The sequence below is a fragment of the Eremothecium cymbalariae genome, chromosome 4 (assembly GCF_000235365.1).
Source record: "Eremothecium cymbalariae DBVPG#7215 chromosome 4, complete sequence".
Taxonomy (NCBI): Eukaryota; Fungi; Ascomycota; class Saccharomycetes; order Saccharomycetales; family Saccharomycetaceae; genus Eremothecium; species Eremothecium cymbalariae.
In genome coordinates, this window is record NC_016452.1 from 1,500,937 (window position 1) to 1,521,371 (window position 20,435).

At 39.0% G+C, this 20,435-nt stretch overlaps 11 protein-coding genes across 11 annotated transcripts; 7 read left to right on the forward strand and 4 right to left on the reverse strand.

Moving 5' to 3' along the window:
* Window positions 1-495: 495 nt before the first annotated feature.
* On the reverse strand, window positions 496-1,240 carry GOT1 (Got1p; the record flags this gene model as incomplete). Its single annotated transcript, XM_003646551.1, has 2 exons — window positions 496-890; window positions 1,219-1,240. 2 exons carry the CDS (start codon window positions 1,238-1,240, stop codon window positions 496-498), a joined length of 417 nt encoding a protein of 138 aa, XP_003646599.1.
* Window positions 1,241-1,699: 459 nt separating this feature from the next.
* On the forward strand, window positions 1,700-2,326 carry HUA1 (Hua1p; the record flags this gene model as incomplete). The annotated part of the gene is made up of 1 exon (XM_003646552.1): window positions 1,700-2,326. The coding sequence occupies one exon, from the start codon at window positions 1,700-1,702 to the stop codon at window positions 2,324-2,326; it is 627 nt and encodes a 208-aa protein (XP_003646600.1).
* Window positions 2,327-2,845: 519 nt separating this feature from the next.
* Window positions 2,846-3,580, forward strand: FOL2 (GTP cyclohydrolase I; the record flags this gene model as incomplete). The annotated part of the gene is made up of 1 exon (XM_003646553.1): window positions 2,846-3,580. One exon carries the CDS (start codon window positions 2,846-2,848, stop codon window positions 3,578-3,580), a length of 735 nt encoding a protein of 244 aa, XP_003646601.1.
* Window positions 3,581-4,012: 432 nt separating this feature from the next.
* Window positions 4,013-5,605, reverse strand: TDA1 (protein kinase TDA1; the record flags this gene model as incomplete). Its single annotated transcript, XM_003646554.1, has 1 exon — window positions 4,013-5,605. The coding sequence occupies one exon, from the start codon at window positions 5,603-5,605 to the stop codon at window positions 4,013-4,015; it is 1,593 nt and encodes a 530-aa protein (XP_003646602.1).
* Window positions 5,606-6,032: 427 nt separating this feature from the next.
* On the reverse strand, window positions 6,033-6,623 carry Ecym_4774 (uncharacterized protein; the record flags this gene model as incomplete). The annotated part of the gene is made up of 1 exon (XM_003646555.1): window positions 6,033-6,623. One exon carries the CDS (start codon window positions 6,621-6,623, stop codon window positions 6,033-6,035), a length of 591 nt encoding a protein of 196 aa, XP_003646603.1.
* A 329-nt stretch (window positions 6,624-6,952) lies between these two features.
* Window positions 6,953-8,455, forward strand: HAS1 (ATP-dependent RNA helicase HAS1; the record flags this gene model as incomplete). The annotated part of the gene is made up of 1 exon (XM_003646556.1): window positions 6,953-8,455. The coding sequence occupies one exon, from the start codon at window positions 6,953-6,955 to the stop codon at window positions 8,453-8,455; it is 1,503 nt and encodes a 500-aa protein (XP_003646604.1).
* Window positions 8,456-9,293: 838 nt separating this feature from the next.
* Window positions 9,294-11,552, forward strand: MES1 (methionine--tRNA ligase MES1; the record flags this gene model as incomplete). Its single annotated transcript, XM_003646557.1, has 1 exon — window positions 9,294-11,552. The coding sequence occupies one exon, from the start codon at window positions 9,294-9,296 to the stop codon at window positions 11,550-11,552; it is 2,259 nt and encodes a 752-aa protein (XP_003646605.1).
* A 228-nt stretch (window positions 11,553-11,780) lies between these two features.
* Window positions 11,781-12,569, forward strand: BUD32 (serine/threonine protein kinase BUD32; the record flags this gene model as incomplete). Its single annotated transcript, XM_003646558.1, has 1 exon — window positions 11,781-12,569. One exon carries the CDS (start codon window positions 11,781-11,783, stop codon window positions 12,567-12,569), a length of 789 nt encoding a protein of 262 aa, XP_003646606.1.
* A 31-nt stretch (window positions 12,570-12,600) lies between these two features.
* ABZ2 (aminodeoxychorismate lyase ABZ2) lies at window positions 12,601-13,746 on the reverse strand (the record flags this gene model as incomplete). The annotated part of the gene is made up of 1 exon (XM_003646559.1): window positions 12,601-13,746. The coding sequence occupies one exon, from the start codon at window positions 13,744-13,746 to the stop codon at window positions 12,601-12,603; it is 1,146 nt and encodes a 381-aa protein (XP_003646607.1).
* Window positions 13,747-15,449: 1,703 nt separating this feature from the next.
* Window positions 15,450-17,540, forward strand: Ecym_4779 (ferric reductase family protein; the record flags this gene model as incomplete). Its single annotated transcript, XM_003646560.1, has 1 exon — window positions 15,450-17,540. One exon carries the CDS (start codon window positions 15,450-15,452, stop codon window positions 17,538-17,540), a length of 2,091 nt encoding a protein of 696 aa, XP_003646608.1.
* Window positions 17,541-18,486: 946 nt separating this feature from the next.
* On the forward strand, window positions 18,487-20,262 carry SAG1 (Sag1p; the record flags this gene model as incomplete). The annotated part of the gene is made up of 1 exon (XM_003646561.1): window positions 18,487-20,262. One exon carries the CDS (start codon window positions 18,487-18,489, stop codon window positions 20,260-20,262), a length of 1,776 nt encoding a protein of 591 aa, XP_003646609.1.
* Between the last annotated feature and the right edge of the window lie 173 nt (window positions 20,263-20,435).

Consider the following 20,435-nt stretch of genomic DNA (forward strand, 5'->3'; position numbering starts at 1 on the left):
GCATATCACATCACAGCAACCTACCTGTACAACCTGCCCTCTGTGAATGCCCTTATCCTAGACAATCCGCTGTATCCCAACCACCATGGACATCCTACTACCAACCCCCGGCCCCACCTATACTGAAGCCTTATCTTTTCGGTTCTGTTTGCAGTTATGTTCGGGGAAATGTGCTTCTGAAAGTCAACAACAAAAGCCTACAACGGCAAACAGCAAAACCACATACAATTTTGTAAATAAACATTCAATCTTGTGCCCTCACGTAACTAAGCATAACTCACAGTGACACAGACCCTGGGTATCTCTTCTTCTCTGAGATGTGTCTGCTGTGTGCGTCAGATGTGTCTTGTTTGTTCACGCGACAAGTATAATAAGGTGGGCGGCTAACATTCTACAAAAATCCCTCTGCGGCAGCCGCATATGTTGTATAGCAGTTTGTACAGAGAAATGGCATTGAATATAGGTATATCTATATAGTTGTAAATATACAATATATCACACTGGAAGGACCCGAACGCCAGCTAGCTTGTCAACTAAAGGAGCAATAGAAGGATGTGACAAGAAGGGCCCGATTAGAGGCATTGAACGCAGAAATTGAACTATAACAGAGAAAAAATCACCAAACAAACTTATAATGCCCAATAATTCTAATGCAAAACCTAAGAATGCCCATTTAAATAAGATCAATGTGACTCCGAGGAGAAAAAAGAGGGAACCTCGTTTTCTGGCAGGTCTTGTGAAGAAAGTAAAGGTTCTATTTGGCCCGATGATCAACAAAAGACCGAGGAGGAACAGAATGTTACCTAACGTTAGCAATGCACGATCGAAGAAAGTGAAAACACCAAACAAAAAGAATAGACATCCTCCAAAGGTGAACGCAACACCGAATTCTGTTAGTTAACAAAAAAATACCAAACTGCACACATTCCCGCCCTCTAAAATAAGTGAAAAGGCTTGCACTTGTGCGAGTTTGATTTTTTTTGGTATCGAGTTAGTATACAAACATTTAAAAGCTCCAACGCATAAACGATGTTTCGAAAAGCTGCGATCTAGCGGGTTCTGTCAAAGCAAAGCCGACTTTTGATCGTTTACTATAATCATGGTATAATCTTCTTTTTTTGAATGAATCCCATCCATCAACAATTAGCACGCATAATAGATGACACAACACGGAAGGAAAACAGTATCAAGAAAAAAAGAAAAAGGTGGGTATCATACTTTGATATTCAGACAACCACATCACACCATATGACGATGACTATGTCTGTGGGCGAGGGGGCTTAGCAAATAGATTCGGTGTGAGCGACCCTACTGTGCATAGATTAAACCAGGCTGATTTTCCCCATAATAAGACTAAAAAAAGACAACATTAGGTTCGTATTGTTTTCAATAAGTTTCGTTGTATTTTTTAGAAAGCGCGATAGCGAAGGCCGGGTAACCGGGACAAGGGATTTCCGAAGAGCTGCCTTAAAGACGGGTCATTTCGATATAGCCATCGCTTGTTTTAAAATGAAGAGCTCAAAAGGGGATGCAGTTATAGTTTTGATCGAAGGCACTTCTAATAATCTTCCAATAACGTTAGCGAAATATCAAGTACTAATATTGTGCGTATAAAGACAATTTTTTTGTGGAATATATATATAATATCTGGCAGGTTTTCAGAGAAAGATAAGAGACAGATACAGAAACAGAAAGAAATATGCCAAAGAATAGTTTACCTACGTATGATGAGGTTTTGAGAGAAAAGGCCATGGTTCGACAGAATGGTGCACAACAAACTGCACCTCACGGTTATGATCATCAAGGGTACAGTCAGCAAGGGTACAGCCAGCAAGGGTACAGCCAGGAAGGGTGTCATCGAAATAGTGAGCCAGTACAAAGTCAGTATCCTCAGGATCCGTATGATATTCAACATGCACGATTCGGACATGATCTGCCAAATTTGCCATGGCAGTATCCAAGGTTTTTCTACTGTCCTAAGTGTGCAAACACAGGGTATAAGCTAAGACATGGTCGTCAGTGCAAGAGTTGTTGGAGGAAGTTCAGCAGAAATAACGCACGACCTGAAGTGCAATATTTGCAACCCAGATATCCTGTTTCTTACGTTTCAGGTGGGAGTAATTCGATGTTTTTTACAATTCCTCCCATGCAAATGACCTTAACTCCGCATGCACCAGTTTTACAAACTGCGCCTCTCATGGTACCTCCTGGCGACCCTCGGATCGGAGGTTACCAATGTGCAGAGTGTAATGGCACAGGACGTATAAGATTTTTGCTAGACAAGGAATACTGTCATGTGTGTCACGGTATTGGGAGGATATTCTAGTTGTGACCAAGACGTGGGTACAGATAAAACAAATTCCGCGCTATTTACTTACACAGTGAGTTTTTTTGGTTTATTATGCGTTATCATTAACAATCACAGCTATACCAAGCGGTTCTTTCATACATCTTACATGATGTCTGTTTGCACATATAACGTTTTTTAATTTGGACTCTTATTATATCTTCGATCATTTTGCCGCAGTCCTGGTGACTTTTCTTTATATGTCTACCAATTATCATAAATATTTTTTTCTCCGTTAAAAATTTTTCAACTTTACAATTTTGGTTTTTCAGAATATTATTGAAATTGGCTTCAAGTGCGGTTCCTCATCGCTGACACCCCCAAATAATTAATAAGTTAGACGACCAAGGTAAGGAGTTGTAAACTGCAGCCCTTTTTGAACTCATTGGGATTGTTTTCTGTCCATTCTTGGGGTTCTGTTTGATACTTGGCTTCCTTGCATTTGGTACAGTTCGGTTTGTCTCCCAAGTTAAAAAAAGGACAATCGTGAAATATAATATGGTTGACAGTGATGAATCTGTTCAACAGGTCGTTAGGCTGCCTACCCCTTTGAATACCAAACCTTCTGCACCTTATAGATTAAGTGAGCCTATTGAGGCAGATGGTTTTTCTTGGCCTAGTTTAGGGGCCAGAAGAAGAGCGAATGAGACTGAAGAACAAGAACAGCAACGGGTAGAACGTATTTCTGACGCGATCAAGACCATCCTGAATGAACTAGGGGAAGATATCAGCAGAGAAGGTTTGTTGAAGACGCCTGAAAGGTACGCGAAGGCAATGCTGTATTTTACTAAGGGATATCAGGATAACCTCATGGGTGATGTTATAAACAATGCTGTGTTTCAAGAGGATCACGATGAGATGGTTATCGTGAGGGATATTGAGATATTTTCTCTTTGTGAGCATCATATGGTGCCCTTCTATGGGAAGGTCCATATAGCTTATATACCTGTTCAAAAGGTGTTGGGTCTTTCCAAGCTTGCTAGGTTGGCTGAAATGTATGCTAGAAGGCTTCAAGTGCAGGAGAGACTAACAAAACAGATTGCACTGGCGCTTACTGCAATTTTGAAGCCTAAAGGGGTTGCGGTGATTGTTGAGGCTACCCACATGTGTATGGTTTCTAGGGGTATTCAAAAAAGTGGTTCATCCACTGTAACCTCGTGTATGCGTGGTTGTTTCCAAAATTCTCATAGGACGAGAGAAGAACTGTTGAACTTATTGAGAAGCAACAAGTAGATCGCCAATAGATCCAGTATTTCCAAGAATTTTACCAGAAACGCGTCCTTAAATTTATCATCTTAAGACAAGTGATGTAAGTGCTTCATTATAGCATGACTTAGGATTTACAATCCCGATTACTTTAATCAGGCATGTGTAAATTTATAGTATAATTCATCCATAAAATACCTGAGAAACGAATACATTAGAAGCTATATATCCATCCAGCTTGCTTTATATGTTTGATGTGCTCTGTCTGTTGTATTTATAGTTCTTCGTCCTGGATTACTAAACAGAAATACGATAGGCACAATAACGCATTCATATTTCTATGCATATAATTGGGTTTATATATATTATATATATTTTCAAAGTCTGGTAAATATTAAGCCTTTTATTTTAAAAAGAATCCTGAGTTTCAAAAATCCGCAGACTTTTTCGAGGTGTCTACTAGTTTACATCATCATCATCTCTTCCCAATTGAAATGCAATATATTTCCCTCTTTCACCTACAAAAGCATCACCAACCCTATTCATTTGCAATGCCGTCGTCCCTGAAGATGTACTTATCATCGTAGTATTGCCGGTATCAAGGAAATTATTTGCAGAGCTGCGCCTTGAAATCGCAGGAGGAGTACTAAAATTAGACTTACTTTCTGGGGTGAGGCTGAAACATCCCTGCATCAGACTACTAGAAGGTGGTTCCGGTTCCAATATAAAAGTCGAATTCTTTCTGTTTGAGTTCATAGCTGCTGAAGATGCACTTGAAAGGATGTCATGAAGAGGCTCTATTGACGTCATTGACAACGTCTTCCTCAAGGTATCCCTCAATACCTTCAAGTTCTGTTCACGGGAACTGTTTCTGCTAATGGGACTTTTTTCAATAAAGGACACTCTGGGAGAATGACCCAATGGCGACCTGGTTGGAGGTCCCAAATTGTGCAACGAAGTGGAAGATTTCGATTTTTCAATTATGGGGATGTTCGAAAAATCGATCTCTTCTACAGATTGAAAATATTCTCGAACAAATGGGTGGGCCATTAAGTCGTGGGCAGACGGCCTTATTGTGTCAGCGACTGTGAAACATCGCTGTATAAAATTCCAGCAGTTTTTAAAATGCAAATCACCTGCCAACTGAGCTTCCTCATCAACATAATATTCACCCCTAAGGATGCAATCTGTTGTCTCAGTATCATCATCGCAATCGAATGGCATATATCCACTCATCATAAAATAACACAAAACCCCTAGTGCCCAAACATCGATACCGGGACCATATTCCTTGACCTCTTGTGCAGCTTTGGGTGACATTTTTTGCACATCTTTACAATGAACAACTTCTGGAGCCAAGTATGAGAGAGTGCCAACATATTCCTTCAATGACATATGATTGTCTTTTGCAACTGCAAGCCCGAAATCTGCAATTATTAAGTCATGCGCTGCCTCGTCATACTTAGAATTTGTGGGCGGCTGCTGTCTCAATCTAAATAAGATATTCTCAGCTTTAATATCACGATGTATAAATCCATTTTCGTGTAAGAATTCTAACGCACTCAACAAACATGCGGTGTAGGGCTTTACCTGAGTCTCCAGATTCAATGAACCTGACTCAATAATTCGGTCATATAAGTCTCCCTGAGCACAAAGCTGAGTTACTAACACAATATTCTGCTTCGTTTCAAAGTAATCAAACAACTGCAAAACATGATGATGTCCATCAAATGTACCATTATTCTCAACTTTATAGTCCTGCCACTCCTGATCTTCAGCCTCAAGAATATGGATCCGTTCACTCACGTGTTTAAGAACTGACACTTCACGCTGAATAAGCTGCATTCTACCCCGCACTAACTTCTTTGGGATTAGTTTCATCGCATAGCGTTCATGCGTCTGTACGTTCATGCATTCCTTCACAACACTGAAGTTACCATCGCCCAACTTTCTAGTAGCCGTAACGTATTTGCATTTACTTTGTGGTGCTTTTAATATAGCGCTGTCAAATGCTGGCCAAGCCTTGCCAACCGTTGTCATTGCTGAATCCATTGTTGAGCTTTAATAATGTATTTTACTTGCTCCTCTAACGACAGCTAGCCTTACTCAGTTTTCGCTAGGTATTTCTACACATATACTAGAATCTTTTTATCCTTATAGAGAACCTTCCAGGCTTTATAGTTTTAAAAATTGTATTGCTTTGATTGTTATTAAGTTTATATGCGGGGTGGGGGGATGGAGCGCAACACATGATGCCATTATTTCATTAAGAAATTCAAGATAAAAATTTAGTTCGTATATAGTGATAGTTGTACTTCTGAAATTGAGATATAATATATATGGGCGCTGAACTTAACGTATAATTGACTCAGAGTATGATAAGATATAGCGGCCGGCCGTTTAACATAATTAAGTATACTGGGGGGTTTTAAAGAAATATTCATATATTTTTTTTGCGGTTTTTGAAAGTAGCATTGTGTTACAACAATGCTGTGAGAATAACCACGGAAACAACACAGAAAATTGAGACAATTATTGAAGTTTTCGAATATTCATATGAGACTGGTTGGGACTGAGGAGCAGCTTCTTTTTCAGTGGTCTCTGGACTGGGTTCTGGACTGGGTTCTGGACTGGTTTCCGGCTCGGTTTCAGGCTCGGTTTCCGGCTGAGTTTCTACGGCGTCCGCAACGGCGACTGCTGGAGAGTCTTCAGTAGAGTTGGATTTTTGCAATTGCGGAAGTATTCTTTCAGAGTACCATGGCAAAGCTTCCATAAAGGAATTCAGAGCATGGCGATCTACACCTTTGAGCAAACTTGAATATTCTTCTTGAGCAACTTCTGACTTGCCAGTCAGAGAGAATAGTTTTTGTAACTCCGCTAGTCCTTCGTTGTTTTCTGAGGCCAATGGGGAGATCACTGCAGTCATCGTAGTGATACGCGTGGGAGTAATTTCATTATTACCAGCTGTTTCCTCAGGGATTTCATTGAGATTGCTCGAATGATCTTTTTCCCCTAGCACTAGAAGTGCTATAAAGTTCATAAACAGGAGAGTAGTTTGGAGAAATAACATTTTGCAAGGAACTAGTCAATCGTTGGAAGCAGAAAGAGAAGAAACCTTCGAATATATTTGATTAATGAAGGGGATAAAATGGTTCGGATCCTCAAAAAGCTTCTATCTGGGCCTATGCACCTCAATTGATATGTTAAGTGAAAGTAGTTCATATGAATTCGTTCTTAAGCAATTTAACGAGGGTCTCGATTATATATCACATAATACGAATATACCCTGAAAAAAGAAATACGGAACTTTCCTGAAAATTTTCTACATGTGATGAGATAGATGAACTTTAAAACGCATGAGTGACACTATAAGAACCTGGAAGCTGCTCAGTATTGATCATGGCTACTCCGGACTCCAGGGTTGAGGTTGAAGTTGATTCTAAAAAGCGTCCAAGTTCTGATGATGAAATTGCGGACAATATGGGCTCAGAAACCAAGGCGGTTGAAAAGTTTGATGAACTTGGTCTATCCAAACAGACTTTGAAGGCTATTGAGAAGATGGGATTTACGACTATGACACAAGTCCAAGCCAAGACTATTCCACCATTAATGGCAGGTAGGGACGTGCTTGGTGCGGCAAAAACAGGATCGGGTAAGACGCTAGCGTTCCTAATTCCTGCTATTGAAATGTTGCACTCTTTGAAATTCAAGCCAAGGAATGGGACTGGTGTCATTGTGATTACACCAACGAGGGAACTGGCTCTACAAATATTTGGCGTAGCACGAGAGCTAATGGAATTTCACTCCCAAACATTTGGTATCGTAATTGGTGGTGCCAACCGTAGACAGGAAGCTGAAAAGCTTTCGAAGGGTGTGAACTTGATTATTGCTACACCAGGACGTCTTTTAGACCATCTTCAGAACACCAAAGGATTTATATTCAAGAACTTGAAAGCACTAATTATCGATGAAGCGGACCGTATTCTAGAGATTGGTTTTGAGGATGAAATGAAACAAATTATTAAGATTCTTCCAAACGAGGATAGGCAATCCATGTTATTCTCTGCCACACAAACGACCAAAGTTGAAGACTTGGCTCGTATTTCTCTGAGACCAGGACCTTTGTTTATTAATGTGGATTCGGAGAAAGAAACATCCACAGTAGATGGATTAGAGCAGGGCTATGTGGTATGTGAGAGTGATAAACGTTTCTTGTTGCTGTTCACTTTTTTGAAGAAGTTCCAAACCAAGAAAATTATTGTATTTCTATCATCCTGTAACTCAGTGAGATATTATGCTGAGCTTTTGAACTACATTGACCTGCCCGTTTTGGAACTACACGGTAAACAAAAACAACAAAAAAGAACTAATACATTCTTTGAATTCTGTAATGCTCAACGTGGAATCCTGGTCTGTACGGATGTTGCCGCAAGAGGATTAGACATCCCAGCGGTTGATTGGATCATTCAATTTGACCCCCCAGATGACCCAAGGGATTATATTCACAGGGTTGGTAGAACCGCAAGAGGCACGAAGGGTAAAGGGAAATCTCTTATGTTCTTGACACCCAATGAACTCGGTTTCTTACGCTATTTAAAAGCTGCAAAAGTTCCATTAAATGAATACGAATTTCCAGCTAACAAAATTGCTAATGTACAGTCCCAATTGGAAAAGCTGTTAAAGACCAATTATGAATTAAACAGGATTGCGAAGGATGGTTACAGATCCTACCTACAAGCTTATGCTTCCCATTCTTTGAAAACTGTCTATCAAATAGATAAGCTGGATCTAGTGAAGGTTGCTAAATCTTATGGGTTCTCAGTTCCACCAAAGGTGAACATTACAATTGGCGCTAGCGGTAAAACACCTACTAACAAAAAGAGGAAGGTTTCCAACCATTAAATCTCCTTTCTATCTCCCCATATTTTATTACCTGGTATTTGTATAGAGAACCCCCCCCCCCCCAAAAAAAAAAAAAAATAATATGTATATTTAGAATTTTTTGCAGTAACTATTAGTAGGCAAATAGTGCTTTAAAAGTTCAATTTCAAGACCTGACTTAGACGTAGTATTCGGTCCTCAGTCACATCGACAAGTTTTAACACCTGATTATCACAACAAGCGACAAATGTCGGCCCCTAGAATTTCTACCAAACGTCTGAAGAACACGTTATTATATTTGCGTCGTAACACTATCAAACATTATCCACTTTACTTGTGTGCTTCAAATGATTATCAGAAGTTTTGTGACATTAAAAACATATTTAAACTTCGCTCCTCTTGCAATAAAACGATAAAATTTAACTCTCAAAGCAATCAAAAAACCATACTGATTCAAATACACCGGATCTACTATAAGTTGGCTACGGATGAACTTTTACAAATATAACGAATACTTAAAACTGAATTCCATTTTTTTGTTACTGAGATCATTCTCTGGACTACTATTGAAAATGTTGGATTATATAATTTAAAGAAAATATAGAAATAACACTTATTTCCTCTAGCCAATATATAAATAAACTGAACGCATCACATTTATTCGTTTTACTACTTCCTTTTAACTATGTAGTGCTGTATCAATATATTATTGCAGAGTCATCGGTTACGACTGCGCTAAATCTTGTTGACAACGATAATTTCAGTCGAATCATCAAAATTTTCTGGTTCAGAAAAAACGGTTCAAACGATCTTGAAAACTTATCAGTTGAAGCCCAGATCGAGTGCACAGGTAAGAAAGATGCCTTTTGAGATATCTTTTGACAAAAATAAGACGCAGCTCTCTGGTTTGCAACTAGCGACCAACATTAAATTAGCTTTAGCTTTACAATTAGGCGATATAAGTGCTTCCAAAATTGCCGTTAATGATGAAGCTGTGGGTCCGCAATTATTTGGTCCTCCTTTGTTCCGACTTTTTGACTCGAATGCGATCTTGCGATATGTTATGGACGACTTTGAAGGTTTAGATTCAGAAGAAGGTCTTTTTGCGCTGTCATCCGTTGAGGCAGTGCTTCATCATAAGTCTATCCAGAAGGAGCATGTTGAATCGATTGCATCAAAATCGCTAGACAGTTATTTACTTTCACTTCAAGAACCATTATCTGCAACCAAGTTAATTACTTTTGCGAACACATATGCTCTATGCTCTGAAGCTGTTATTGAGAAGTTTCCAGTATTTCCAGATTACCTCTCTAGGGCCTTGGAGGTTGCGCAGCAACAAACCCCACGATCATCTGCCCAATTCAAGAATACTGGTTCCACGAATATCCAAGAGGGTCACGAAGTAAAGGAGCAGCCTAAAGAGATTCTGCCTAAAGAGGGGGAGCGGAACATATTGATTACTTCTGCCTTGCCTTATGTTAATAATGTCCCTCATTTGGGGAATATTGTGGGAAGTGTCTTATCAGCAGATATCTTTGCCCGTTATGCAAAGGCCAGAAATTACAATACTCTATTTATATGCGGTACTGATGAATATGGGACTGCAACAGAGACGAAAGCCTTGGAAGAGGGTATTTCTCCTCGTGAATTGTGCGACAAGTTTCATTCGATCCACTCTGAAGTGTACAAATGGTTCCAAATTGGGTTTGATTATTTCGGCCGAACTACGACAGACCTTCAGACCGAGATCGCCCAGGGTATCTTTACTGACTTATACAATAACGGTTTCTTGGAAGAACATTCTATGAAACAGTTGTACTGTCCAGAGCATAAGGGATATTTAGCCGATAGATACGTTGAGGGAAGTTGTCCGAAGTGTGAGTATGAGGATGCACGTGGTGATCAGTGTGATAAATGTGGTAGTTTATTAGATCCTTTTGAACTTATTAATCCTCGTTGTAAATTGGACAACGCCACTCCAGAACCACGTAATTCTGACCATGTATTTTTGTCCCTAGATAAGTTGGAGCAAGATATTGTCGATTGGGTAGCAAAGGCTTCAGAGGAAGGTGCCTGGTCTAAAAATTCTAAGAACATTACCACATCCTGGCTAAAAGAAGGCTTAAGACCACGCTGTATCACTAGGGATTTAGTTTGGGGTACTCCTGTTCCTTTAGAAAAGTTCAAAGAGAAGGTTTTATACGTTTGGTTCGATGCCCCAATAGGTTATATTTCAATCACGGCTAATTACACCAAACGCTGGGAGCAATGGTGGAAAAATCCAGAAAATGTTTCCCTCTATCAGTTTATGGGTAAGGATAATGTTCCATTTCACACGGTTATTTTCCCAGGTTCTCAATTGGGTACTGGTGACAATTGGACTATGTTACATCATTTGAATACCACTGAATATTTACAATATGAGGGTGGTAAGTTCTCTAAGAGCAGGGGTATCGGTGTTTTTGGGAACAATGCTCAAGACACAGGTATTTCTCCTAGTGTTTGGCGATACTACTTAGCGTCAGTTAGGCCAGAAACAAGTGACTCTCAATTCTCTTGGAGTGATTTCGTTGCAAGAAACAACAATGAGTTATTAGCCAACTTGGGAAACTTTGTTAACAGATTGATTAAATTTGTTAACGCCAAGTACAATGGCGTGGTCCCAACATATGATGTTAAATATTTGCCAAACTTTGAAAAGTTAAGTGGTGACATCAATAACATTTTATCATCATACATTGAAGAGATGGAACAAGCACATCAAAAACGTGGTTTGGAGATCGCCATGTCATTGTCTGCTCGTGGTAATCAATTTTTACAAGAGAACAGGTTGGATAATACCTTATTTTCCAAGTTCCCAACCAAATCTGATGCTGTTATAGGTGTCGGTTTGAACATCATTTATGCTTTGGCCTCCATTATAAGCCCCTTCATGCCAGAGACTGCTGATAGCATTTATAGAATGTTAAATGCTCCTCCTTTGGCAATTGAAGAAACATTCCATTTACTCATTGGAGGCGGTCATACCATTAAGCAGGCCGAATATCTTTTCCAACGTGTTGAAGAAGCTATGATTGCAAAGTGGAGGAACAAGTACAATGGTAAGCAGGATGTTTGAAAGAACTATCGTCTAAAATAATATATTTTACCGTATAGTTTTACTTGATAATATACTTGCAAAAAGTTATGTATCATGCTAAACTGTATATATTTAGTATATATATTATGTCTGTAGCATTACGCGTTGAGGTTTCCGTTGAAAAATTTGGTCATTTCTAAAGATCATTATTGCATCAGACATTTAAAAGCTTAGAAAAGAAATCGCAGATAAAACAAGACCAGCTAGATGTCAAGAGAAATTATTGCTCAAGTTGAAAAGATTCTGAATAGTAGTATCCAGTTGACCCCTCTGTCTCAAGGGGCTGAAGCTGTTGTTTTTACCACTTCTGTTCACCCATATTCACAATCTCATCAACAAGATGCAAAATATGTTTTAAAGTATCGACCACCAAAGACTTACAGGCATCCTATTATCGATAAATCGCTGACCAAACACCGTACTTTAAGCGAAGCTAGGCTATTGGGAAAATTATATCTTATTGAGGGTTTAAATGTTCCAAAGATGATTGCTTGTGATGTGTACAATGGTTGTATTTGGCTAGAATTTTTAGGAGAAATGTTGCCAAATGACTATGGATTCAGCAATTTGAAAAACTTTTTATGGATGAATTCCAAGGATCCTTATAATAAAGCTATTGAAGATATTCTTCGGAAAGTTGGAGATCAAATAGGTCTCCTTCACTGGAACGACTTCTGTCATGGGGACCTAACGAGCTCAAATATAGTTCTAGTAAATGACAAGGCTACGGATCAATGGCGCCCATACCTAATTGATTTCGGATTGAGCTCTACTTCTAATCTAGTTGAAGATAAAGGTGTTGACTTATATGTTCTCCGAAGAGCTATTGACAGTACCCACTCTGCATACTCAGAAAGATATTTTCAATGGATTATAGAAGGCTTCAGTGCTGTGTACACAGCTAATGGGACGCAAGGCGAAGCCAAATTGAAAGATCTACTTAAGAGGTTCGAAGATGTTACGCAACGAGGTAGGAAGAGAAGCATGATAGGCTAGTCATATAAATATACATAGAATCCTGAATAGTTCATTTACGTGTTGGGTTGTTTTTAATAATACCTTTGACACACCCCATAACACTGTTGAATATTAATACCTCATCACCCACTGATATATCACGGATGTCAATTGCTTCTTCTTGGACCAAACCTTTCTGTATTAAAAAGTGTCTCATTACTCCACATAAACATCCAGATGCCAAAAACGGGGCCACATAACGATATTCCTTCTCATTGATATAGTTTTTGACAGCTACACTGGTAATACTGCCTTCCAAAAGTTGAAATGCCTCATTATAAACTAAAATTTCGGTTTTATTATTTGGATTACCTATTCTAGAAGCCATTTCAGTCATACGAGTACGACTCTCATTATAATGTTGTCTCTTCGTTGTCTTAAATGTTGTGAAGGGAGAAATCACAATTGTCTGAGTATCAATATAAACGTCCCAAACAGGCCCATTAGTTAGAAACCCAGATAGAAGGGTGTTGATGAAATACTGCTGCTTATCATTTGGTTCAGCTGTCTCCGTTTGCAAGGGGTAAGCTTCAATCTTCATATTTCCACCCCTGGAAATTAAAACACGCATTTTATAACTTTGATTCATACTTAAAAGTAACTCCATTCTCCTGCTCAAACTAATATTCTCTTCATCGCTTTCTGCACATGCAAGCGGTAATGCCTCGATTAACTTATCCAGTAGCAAGCTGAAGGGAATTTCAAAATCCCAATCAAAATATGACATTGTAAGATTTAATCTCTGGTGATGCTCCTTTAACAGAAAAAATCTCTCTTCATAGGTAGATTTTAAATCCATCTTACTACTGCTCGGAACTAAAGATGTATAACCTGCCTTTAGTGGCTGTTCTAACAGGAATAACAATTCACTCAACGGATCATGAACAGCATTATCATTACCATCATTTAGAAAATCTTCGTTGAACAAAACGTTACCTGAAACTGCTGAAACCACTGACGAACTATCATTCTTCAAAAAGTCAAATCTGATGTCAAAATCCAGCTGGGTTGTCACTGGGAGAACATGCGTCAAGTTAGGGTCATATCGAATAGTCGATAAAATCTCAAATTCTTCCACATTTTCAAAATTTGGATCAATAATGTTTTTCTTAACATATTCCACAACCTCAGCTACCGAGGTATTATGTGCCGACATCAATAGCTGGGACACGCGAAATATCAAGTTTTAATACCCTTTACCTGCACTTGAGGATAGTTATATAATGTTTCATATTTTAATGTCCGGCCATAGACGATCCCATGTTGCAAAACGTAAGTCCTAGCACCGTTGGCAGAAAAAATAACGTGGTTTTGTTATTGGCAACATTGAAGAAAATACTGCGGATATATATATTGACCACAATCTATTCTATGTTCATATTACCACTACTTTCAGATATTGGGCCATTTTTTTGAAGGTTCCCTTAGTTCCCTCTCTCTACCTGCTACTTCGTAGCTAATAGTGTGGTACAAGAAGCCAGCGACCATCGCCACTTAATTTACTTATGCGGCCGAAGAATCAACACTACCTATTTTCCAGCCTTTTAATGTTGCCAAAGTTAAGCATAGCTGCCCATGACAGGCGTAATAGTTGTGGCCCAATTGAGCTGCAATCCTAAAGTCTTCCAAACTTTTTGAGAGACTCCTATGCGACTTACTATACCCACTAAGTGGCATTGCATTCCAACATAAGAAACGAGAGCCCTGGATGAGGCTTAGGCATACGCGAGCGCCGATGTGGAAACCTAGTCCATGTAGCAGTGTTAAGAAACTCGGGAAAAGGCAAGTTTTTCACTGAAACTTTTAAAATATAGCACTCGACAGTATGCCGGTATAACAACCTCCCATACTGCGGCTTTCTCATTGTAATCCAATCCAATCCAATCCAATCTGATTTTATCTGATCTGATCTGATCTGATCTGATCTTTGTTCAGCCCTGTTTTGTGACTTACTGGCTATTCCTTTTTACCGAACTGTCCACAGCCATTACATGATGGGGCCAATTGCCGATAAAAAAGAATAGTCAATCCCAGTTCATCTACGAGTATGAAAACTAGGTGGGTTGCTACGTATCTATGAAAAGTATGTTGCGCTCACCAGCAGGTCGAACCACTCGTTTACACAATACCCTTGTTACATCATACTGGAGGGTATTAAAACTTATTAATTGTTAGTAATTGAGCTTATATTATTCCTCAAATTATTAATCATTATGGATTTGGATCTCCAATAGATATTGTCCTACGCTACCGTAAACTAAAGAAAGTCTATCGCTCGAGCAGGATATCCTCACGTGATTTGAACATTCTGCTGCAACCGTCATTTGTTTCTCACTGAGACACCGTCTTCGCTTTGTTGGACCAATTACTAGCAGCATGACTCTTAAGAATAGGCACAGACAACTTAGCATACCGCGCCGCGATTGTCTCGAAGTCAGTTCCTGCTCGAGGGCAAAAGGTTGCTTTTGAGGAACAAAGCTGATGTAACATCTTATCAACTGGAAGGCTTAGCGTTTGGGCAATTTTTTTATCGAGAATTAGCTGTTCCCATCGACACTTTGTAACAATGGTAACTCGAAGTTCTCCCCTTCCTCATTGGCGGCAGCGTATTACTTATCATTTAATGGCTTATTCAACCTTTGGTAATTACTTTTCGAAGCGTAGGCGCAGAACAAGCCGTACATTTTGAATACAATAAACAGCATGGACCCTCCTGTGACCCTTTTGATACAAATTATATAATCTGCAGAAGGATTCTCATACGTGGATTATATATAACTAGTGTAGCGTAGTGTTTACTCTCGTTGTTAATTGGTAGCGTAGAAACATGAATCGCTAACCAGATCCTGCGTGCACACCATGATATTTGCATATAGGGCTTTGCCTTTATTATTTCTATTTACTTTAACGTATGCGCATATCCAATCCTTCAGAGTTTCGAAGACGAAGCAGATCATGGTGGCATGCCAATATGCTACTAATGATGTTTTCAAATTTGAATCGCAATTAACTATTGGTCCTCTAGACCAGACGAGCATGTGCAATAATACAGAATACTTGGACTACTTCGTGGACTGTACGAAAAGGGCTATTAAGACTCAGGGAGGTTCCTCCGATGAATTTCGTAAGGAACTGAAGAAAATCTGTCCGCTGTATCGGGATGTGGATTCGGACTTGAGCTCGGATTTGGCTTCTGACTCTCGATATCCAGCTTTGGTTGAGAGCTATGATGTTGCGTTTAACAGTTATCATTCACTGGTCGTTCATGTTACTAACAAGATCTATTTCTGTTCCATCTTCTTAGCATATTGGGGGCTCATGTTATTTGCAGGAACTATGACCAATTTATTTAACCACCTTGCGCCAACGATGACGCTTATGTCGAAGAGAACTGTCGGGAACACATTTTTGGTAAGAAAATATAGAGAGCATATTTCATTGCCGGCATTATTCTCAAAACAACACACGGATAGGACCAAACTAGGGGGAGTCATTCCAACCAGGCTTGAAACGTTGATATTGGTGATATTCTTCATATTGCTAGTAATTCTGGAAGCTGTCGGCTATGTTTCGTACCCCGATGTGGTTGACAAAAGCAGGCCAGCTCTTCAGATATTGAATGCATTTGGTCATCGGGCAGGAGCCACTGTAGTATTTCTGGTGCCTCTGACTGTCCTTTTCGGTACTCGTAACAATATAATGATGTGGCTCACAGGTTGGAAGCAGTCCACTTTCTTCAAGTTTCATAAGTGGTTAGCGCGCATTTTGGTGGTGGTTTCTGTTATCCATGCCGTCTGCATGTGCACTTCAGCATCAAAGAGAGGTATTTTTAGATTCTTAATAGGTGCTGGTTTTGCCAGATGGGGTTTGGTTGCTGTAATTGTCATCGTTCTCTTGTCTCTTCAAGCTGTTTCTTGGCTACGCCTACATTACTATGAAGTGTTCCTTGCCATCCACATGTTATTGGCAGTTGTTTTTCTAGTGGGTATCTGGAAGCATGTTGATGCCACTGAGGAGTTATCTCCCTTCGTTTATGCTACTGTTGCTGTCTGGGTGTTTGATATTTTGTGTCGGGTTGGTCAACTTGTGTTCTTTGGTATGAATGACGCTACAATACAGGCTATTTCGGGCGAAACCTTGCAATTGACAGTAGCTAAACGTTCATGGTGGAAAAGTTTCCCAGGTGCTTATGGATATGTACATCTTATGACTCCTCTTTATTTCTGGCAATCTCATCCCTTCACTCTAGTTGATAACGGCGACGGATCAGTTCGTTTCTACATTAAGATAAAGGAGGGTACTACAAAGGCAATTTATGAAAATGTTTTAATGTCCTCCACAGAACCGCGCTCTATTAAGGTGGCTGTTGAAGGACCTCATGGTGATCATAAGCCTATGATGAGTTATGAGTCCGTGCTGCTGTACACTGGTGGTAACGGTATTCCCGGGCCTTACGCTTACATCAAGGAACTTTGTACTCACAAAGAGTCGCGTACCAAGTTTGTCAAACTATATTGGGTTATACGTCACTGGAAATCAATAGACTGGTTCTATGATGAATTGCAGTCTTTGGCGGAATATAAAAATGTTCAAACAATAATTTATGTCTCAAAGTATGATGATGCAAATGTTGGTTCCAAACATATTCTCAAAGCTTCCAGTATTGATTCAGAAGAAGATAAAAGCTCTTTTATAGATGAATTGTCCACAAAGTCCCAAAAAATAATTAGCATCCAAAACAGCCTTCGCCATATTGAATTTAGGAAAGGCAGACCAGATCTCGCCACTTTAGTGTCCCAAGATCTAGCAGAGAACCCGACATCTGATTCTGCAATCATGACTTGTGCACACCCATTAATGTGTGACGAGATAAGACATAGAGTTGCACAAGAGGTTGGCCAGCGTAAAAAAGGTAGAATTGACTTGTTTGAGGAGCTGCAAGTTTGGTAAACACCTATTTCTTACCAGGTGTGTGTTTTTTATTCCCCACTTATTTTATCCAATTATTATTTATTCAATTATTATTTATTCAATTATTAGTTATCGAATTATTATTTACACAAGTATCGTGCTGACTTTAGACGCTAACCTACAAGATTTAAGTTCTCTAGTACTGTAGCACAAGCTGCTGATGTATGAACCCTATACATTATTGGCGGTCATCGTTCCATAGCAAAACATAATAAGATTCGAGAAATTGGGACCACTATTATCTAGAGTTTAGAATACATATAAACCTATACCAAGAAGGAAAGTTCTAAACTACCTATTTCCTTTTTAATCCATCAATACAACGAAGAACTGTAAATAAGTTAATTTTATAATACCAGATGGATAATAAAGAACAAATAGCAATAGATTTTCGTAAACACTAGTATTTTTCTTGTTTACAGTTTGGATTTGGCGATTAAATTTTTCGTTATTGCATCGTCGCCTATAGTTATAACAGAACGACGTTTTGATAGAGTTTGATTATTGAACTAATTAGGAAGGAAAGGCGTCGAAGCGGATTATGTAACCAACATTCGGTTTCCTGTTACGGAGTTATGGAAGATCGCATAGAACCAAGATACAAGACAAAGCTGCAAAATAATAGCGTAACAAATAATTTGTATAGATTGGTTCCTGTCAAATGAAACACCTGGATAGGTCTATCTATGTATAATCTGTCAGAGAATGAAACCTTCAGTCTTCCGTTAATCATGATGATGAACTTACGCATTTGCTTCTGTAGTATCGAAATTTTAACTAGGTCAGGTTTTCTTGAGCTAAAATGAACTTACTTTGATTTATATAAAAGTGGCAAAGTTAGTACTCTTCCAATTCAATACTATCATTTTTAATATTTTGTAATTCAAATAGTAAGATCAAACTCTAAGAACACAAAGTTTCAAATATGTGGACGTTCGCTTTTTTATTATTTTCATGCTATTTCATTCTAGGAATGGCAGCTAATATTTCAGGCATCAGCTTTTCAGATTTAACAATTACTGCTGTTCCAGGCTCTCAATCATATCCACACCAAGGATGGTGGGCCAAATTCCGCTATTCTATTCCAGATACAACAGATGTCAAAGCTGGTGATTACTTCACACTTACAATGCCCGAGGTATATAAGATTAAGTTTGACAACACACAAACGTCCTTTAAGGTTTCTTTGGGTAGCGATCCGATTTTCGAATGTTACGCTAGTAAACAGGCGGCATATCTACATGAAGAAACTGTCATGCAATGTGATGTATTGACTGATTTATCTGGGTATGAGTCAATTTCTGGTGAGATTCAGATTACTTTGGTCTTTAGCGATGGATCTTCAATTTATCAATATGAATTGCAACATGCAAGCACCTTTACTGATGGTTTACACACTGTGAATATAGGGGATATGACGGCAGAAATTGACGTTAGTGCGGCGGACTATACTGATGGATTTTATTATTCAGGGCGTACAACCACCTATAATTCTTTAGAACTTTACTATCTCGGCTTCAACTGTCCAAATGGCCATGTCTTGAGCGCCAAACAGACCATGCAGTATGATAAAAACTTTAAGATCGATTGTGACAGTGGACAATTCTACCAATCTAAGAATTTCAACGATTGGCTATTCCCATTCGATAAGCACAACTTAGATGGCAGTATGGAATGCAATGATAATCTCGTTGAAATCTCTGTTGGAGAGATGGAAGAAGGTTCTCGTATTTGGGCTAATGTCTTACAATCTGTAGGTGTTGAGACAGCAACTATCAGCAATACCATATTATTTGATTACACTTGCACAGATACTGTTGCAGGTAGACAATACACCACCACAACTCGCCATACACCTGTTGTAGTGATTACCGAAGGTGTTTTCACTGGGATAGCAACTGCTCCTGAACGATCAGCTACTACAACTGTCATAACTTCTTGTAGTGGAGGATGTCAGGGCGGTACCACTAGTATTCCAATTTCTGCAACCGAAACGCCTGCTAGGGCTACAATCACTGTGACTGAACCATGTACTGGAATACATACTACAGTTTCTGGTACCGATGATACTGACACTGTGCATGTCGTTCCAACATGTATAAAGCAGACTTCAAACTCTTCAACAATTTATCCTTCCATATCAGTTACAACAATCTCTGAAACCAATATTGTGGAAACAACATCTAATACCACGTCAATTGAGGTTCCAACACCTGTGCCATCTGTTGAAACAAATACCTCTTCATCTACTTCAGTAGGTTCGATTACGATTTCGACACCGCCAGGTACCATTGAACCAAAGAAGTCCACGAACAGCGGTACTGTATCTGAGTCAACTATATTATCTTCTCAGAGAGTACAAGATTCGTCAACAACTTCACATATTGAGCCCACGACTGCGACGGAAAATTCGACATATTCCTCCAGCTCTTCGGAAGAAATAACGAAATTGTCTTCATCCACTTCTAATATAACCACCACCCAGTTTTCAAGCCCTCAGTCCTATTCTTCAGCTCCTTCTATTACTAATTCTTCCACAGCTATATCCACTACCCCAATTGTTAGTTCGTTTACACCCACTGTCACATTTATCTACTCATCTATCAGCGTACATACATTTGAAGGTGGCGCCGTAGGTAAATTAGTATTCAATAACATCAGATTAGGTGGATTTGCTCTATTGCAATATCTACTATTATAGGATTCGTTATGAAAGTGACATTTGATACCCCAAGTAATATCCTTATGAAAATAGTAATAAAAATCAATTTCATATATATATATATATATGAATGCAGGATGTGTAACTTTTATCTTTACAATGTACAAGTACTCTGAAAATCTAATAAACATGTTATTATTGGCATAGTGATC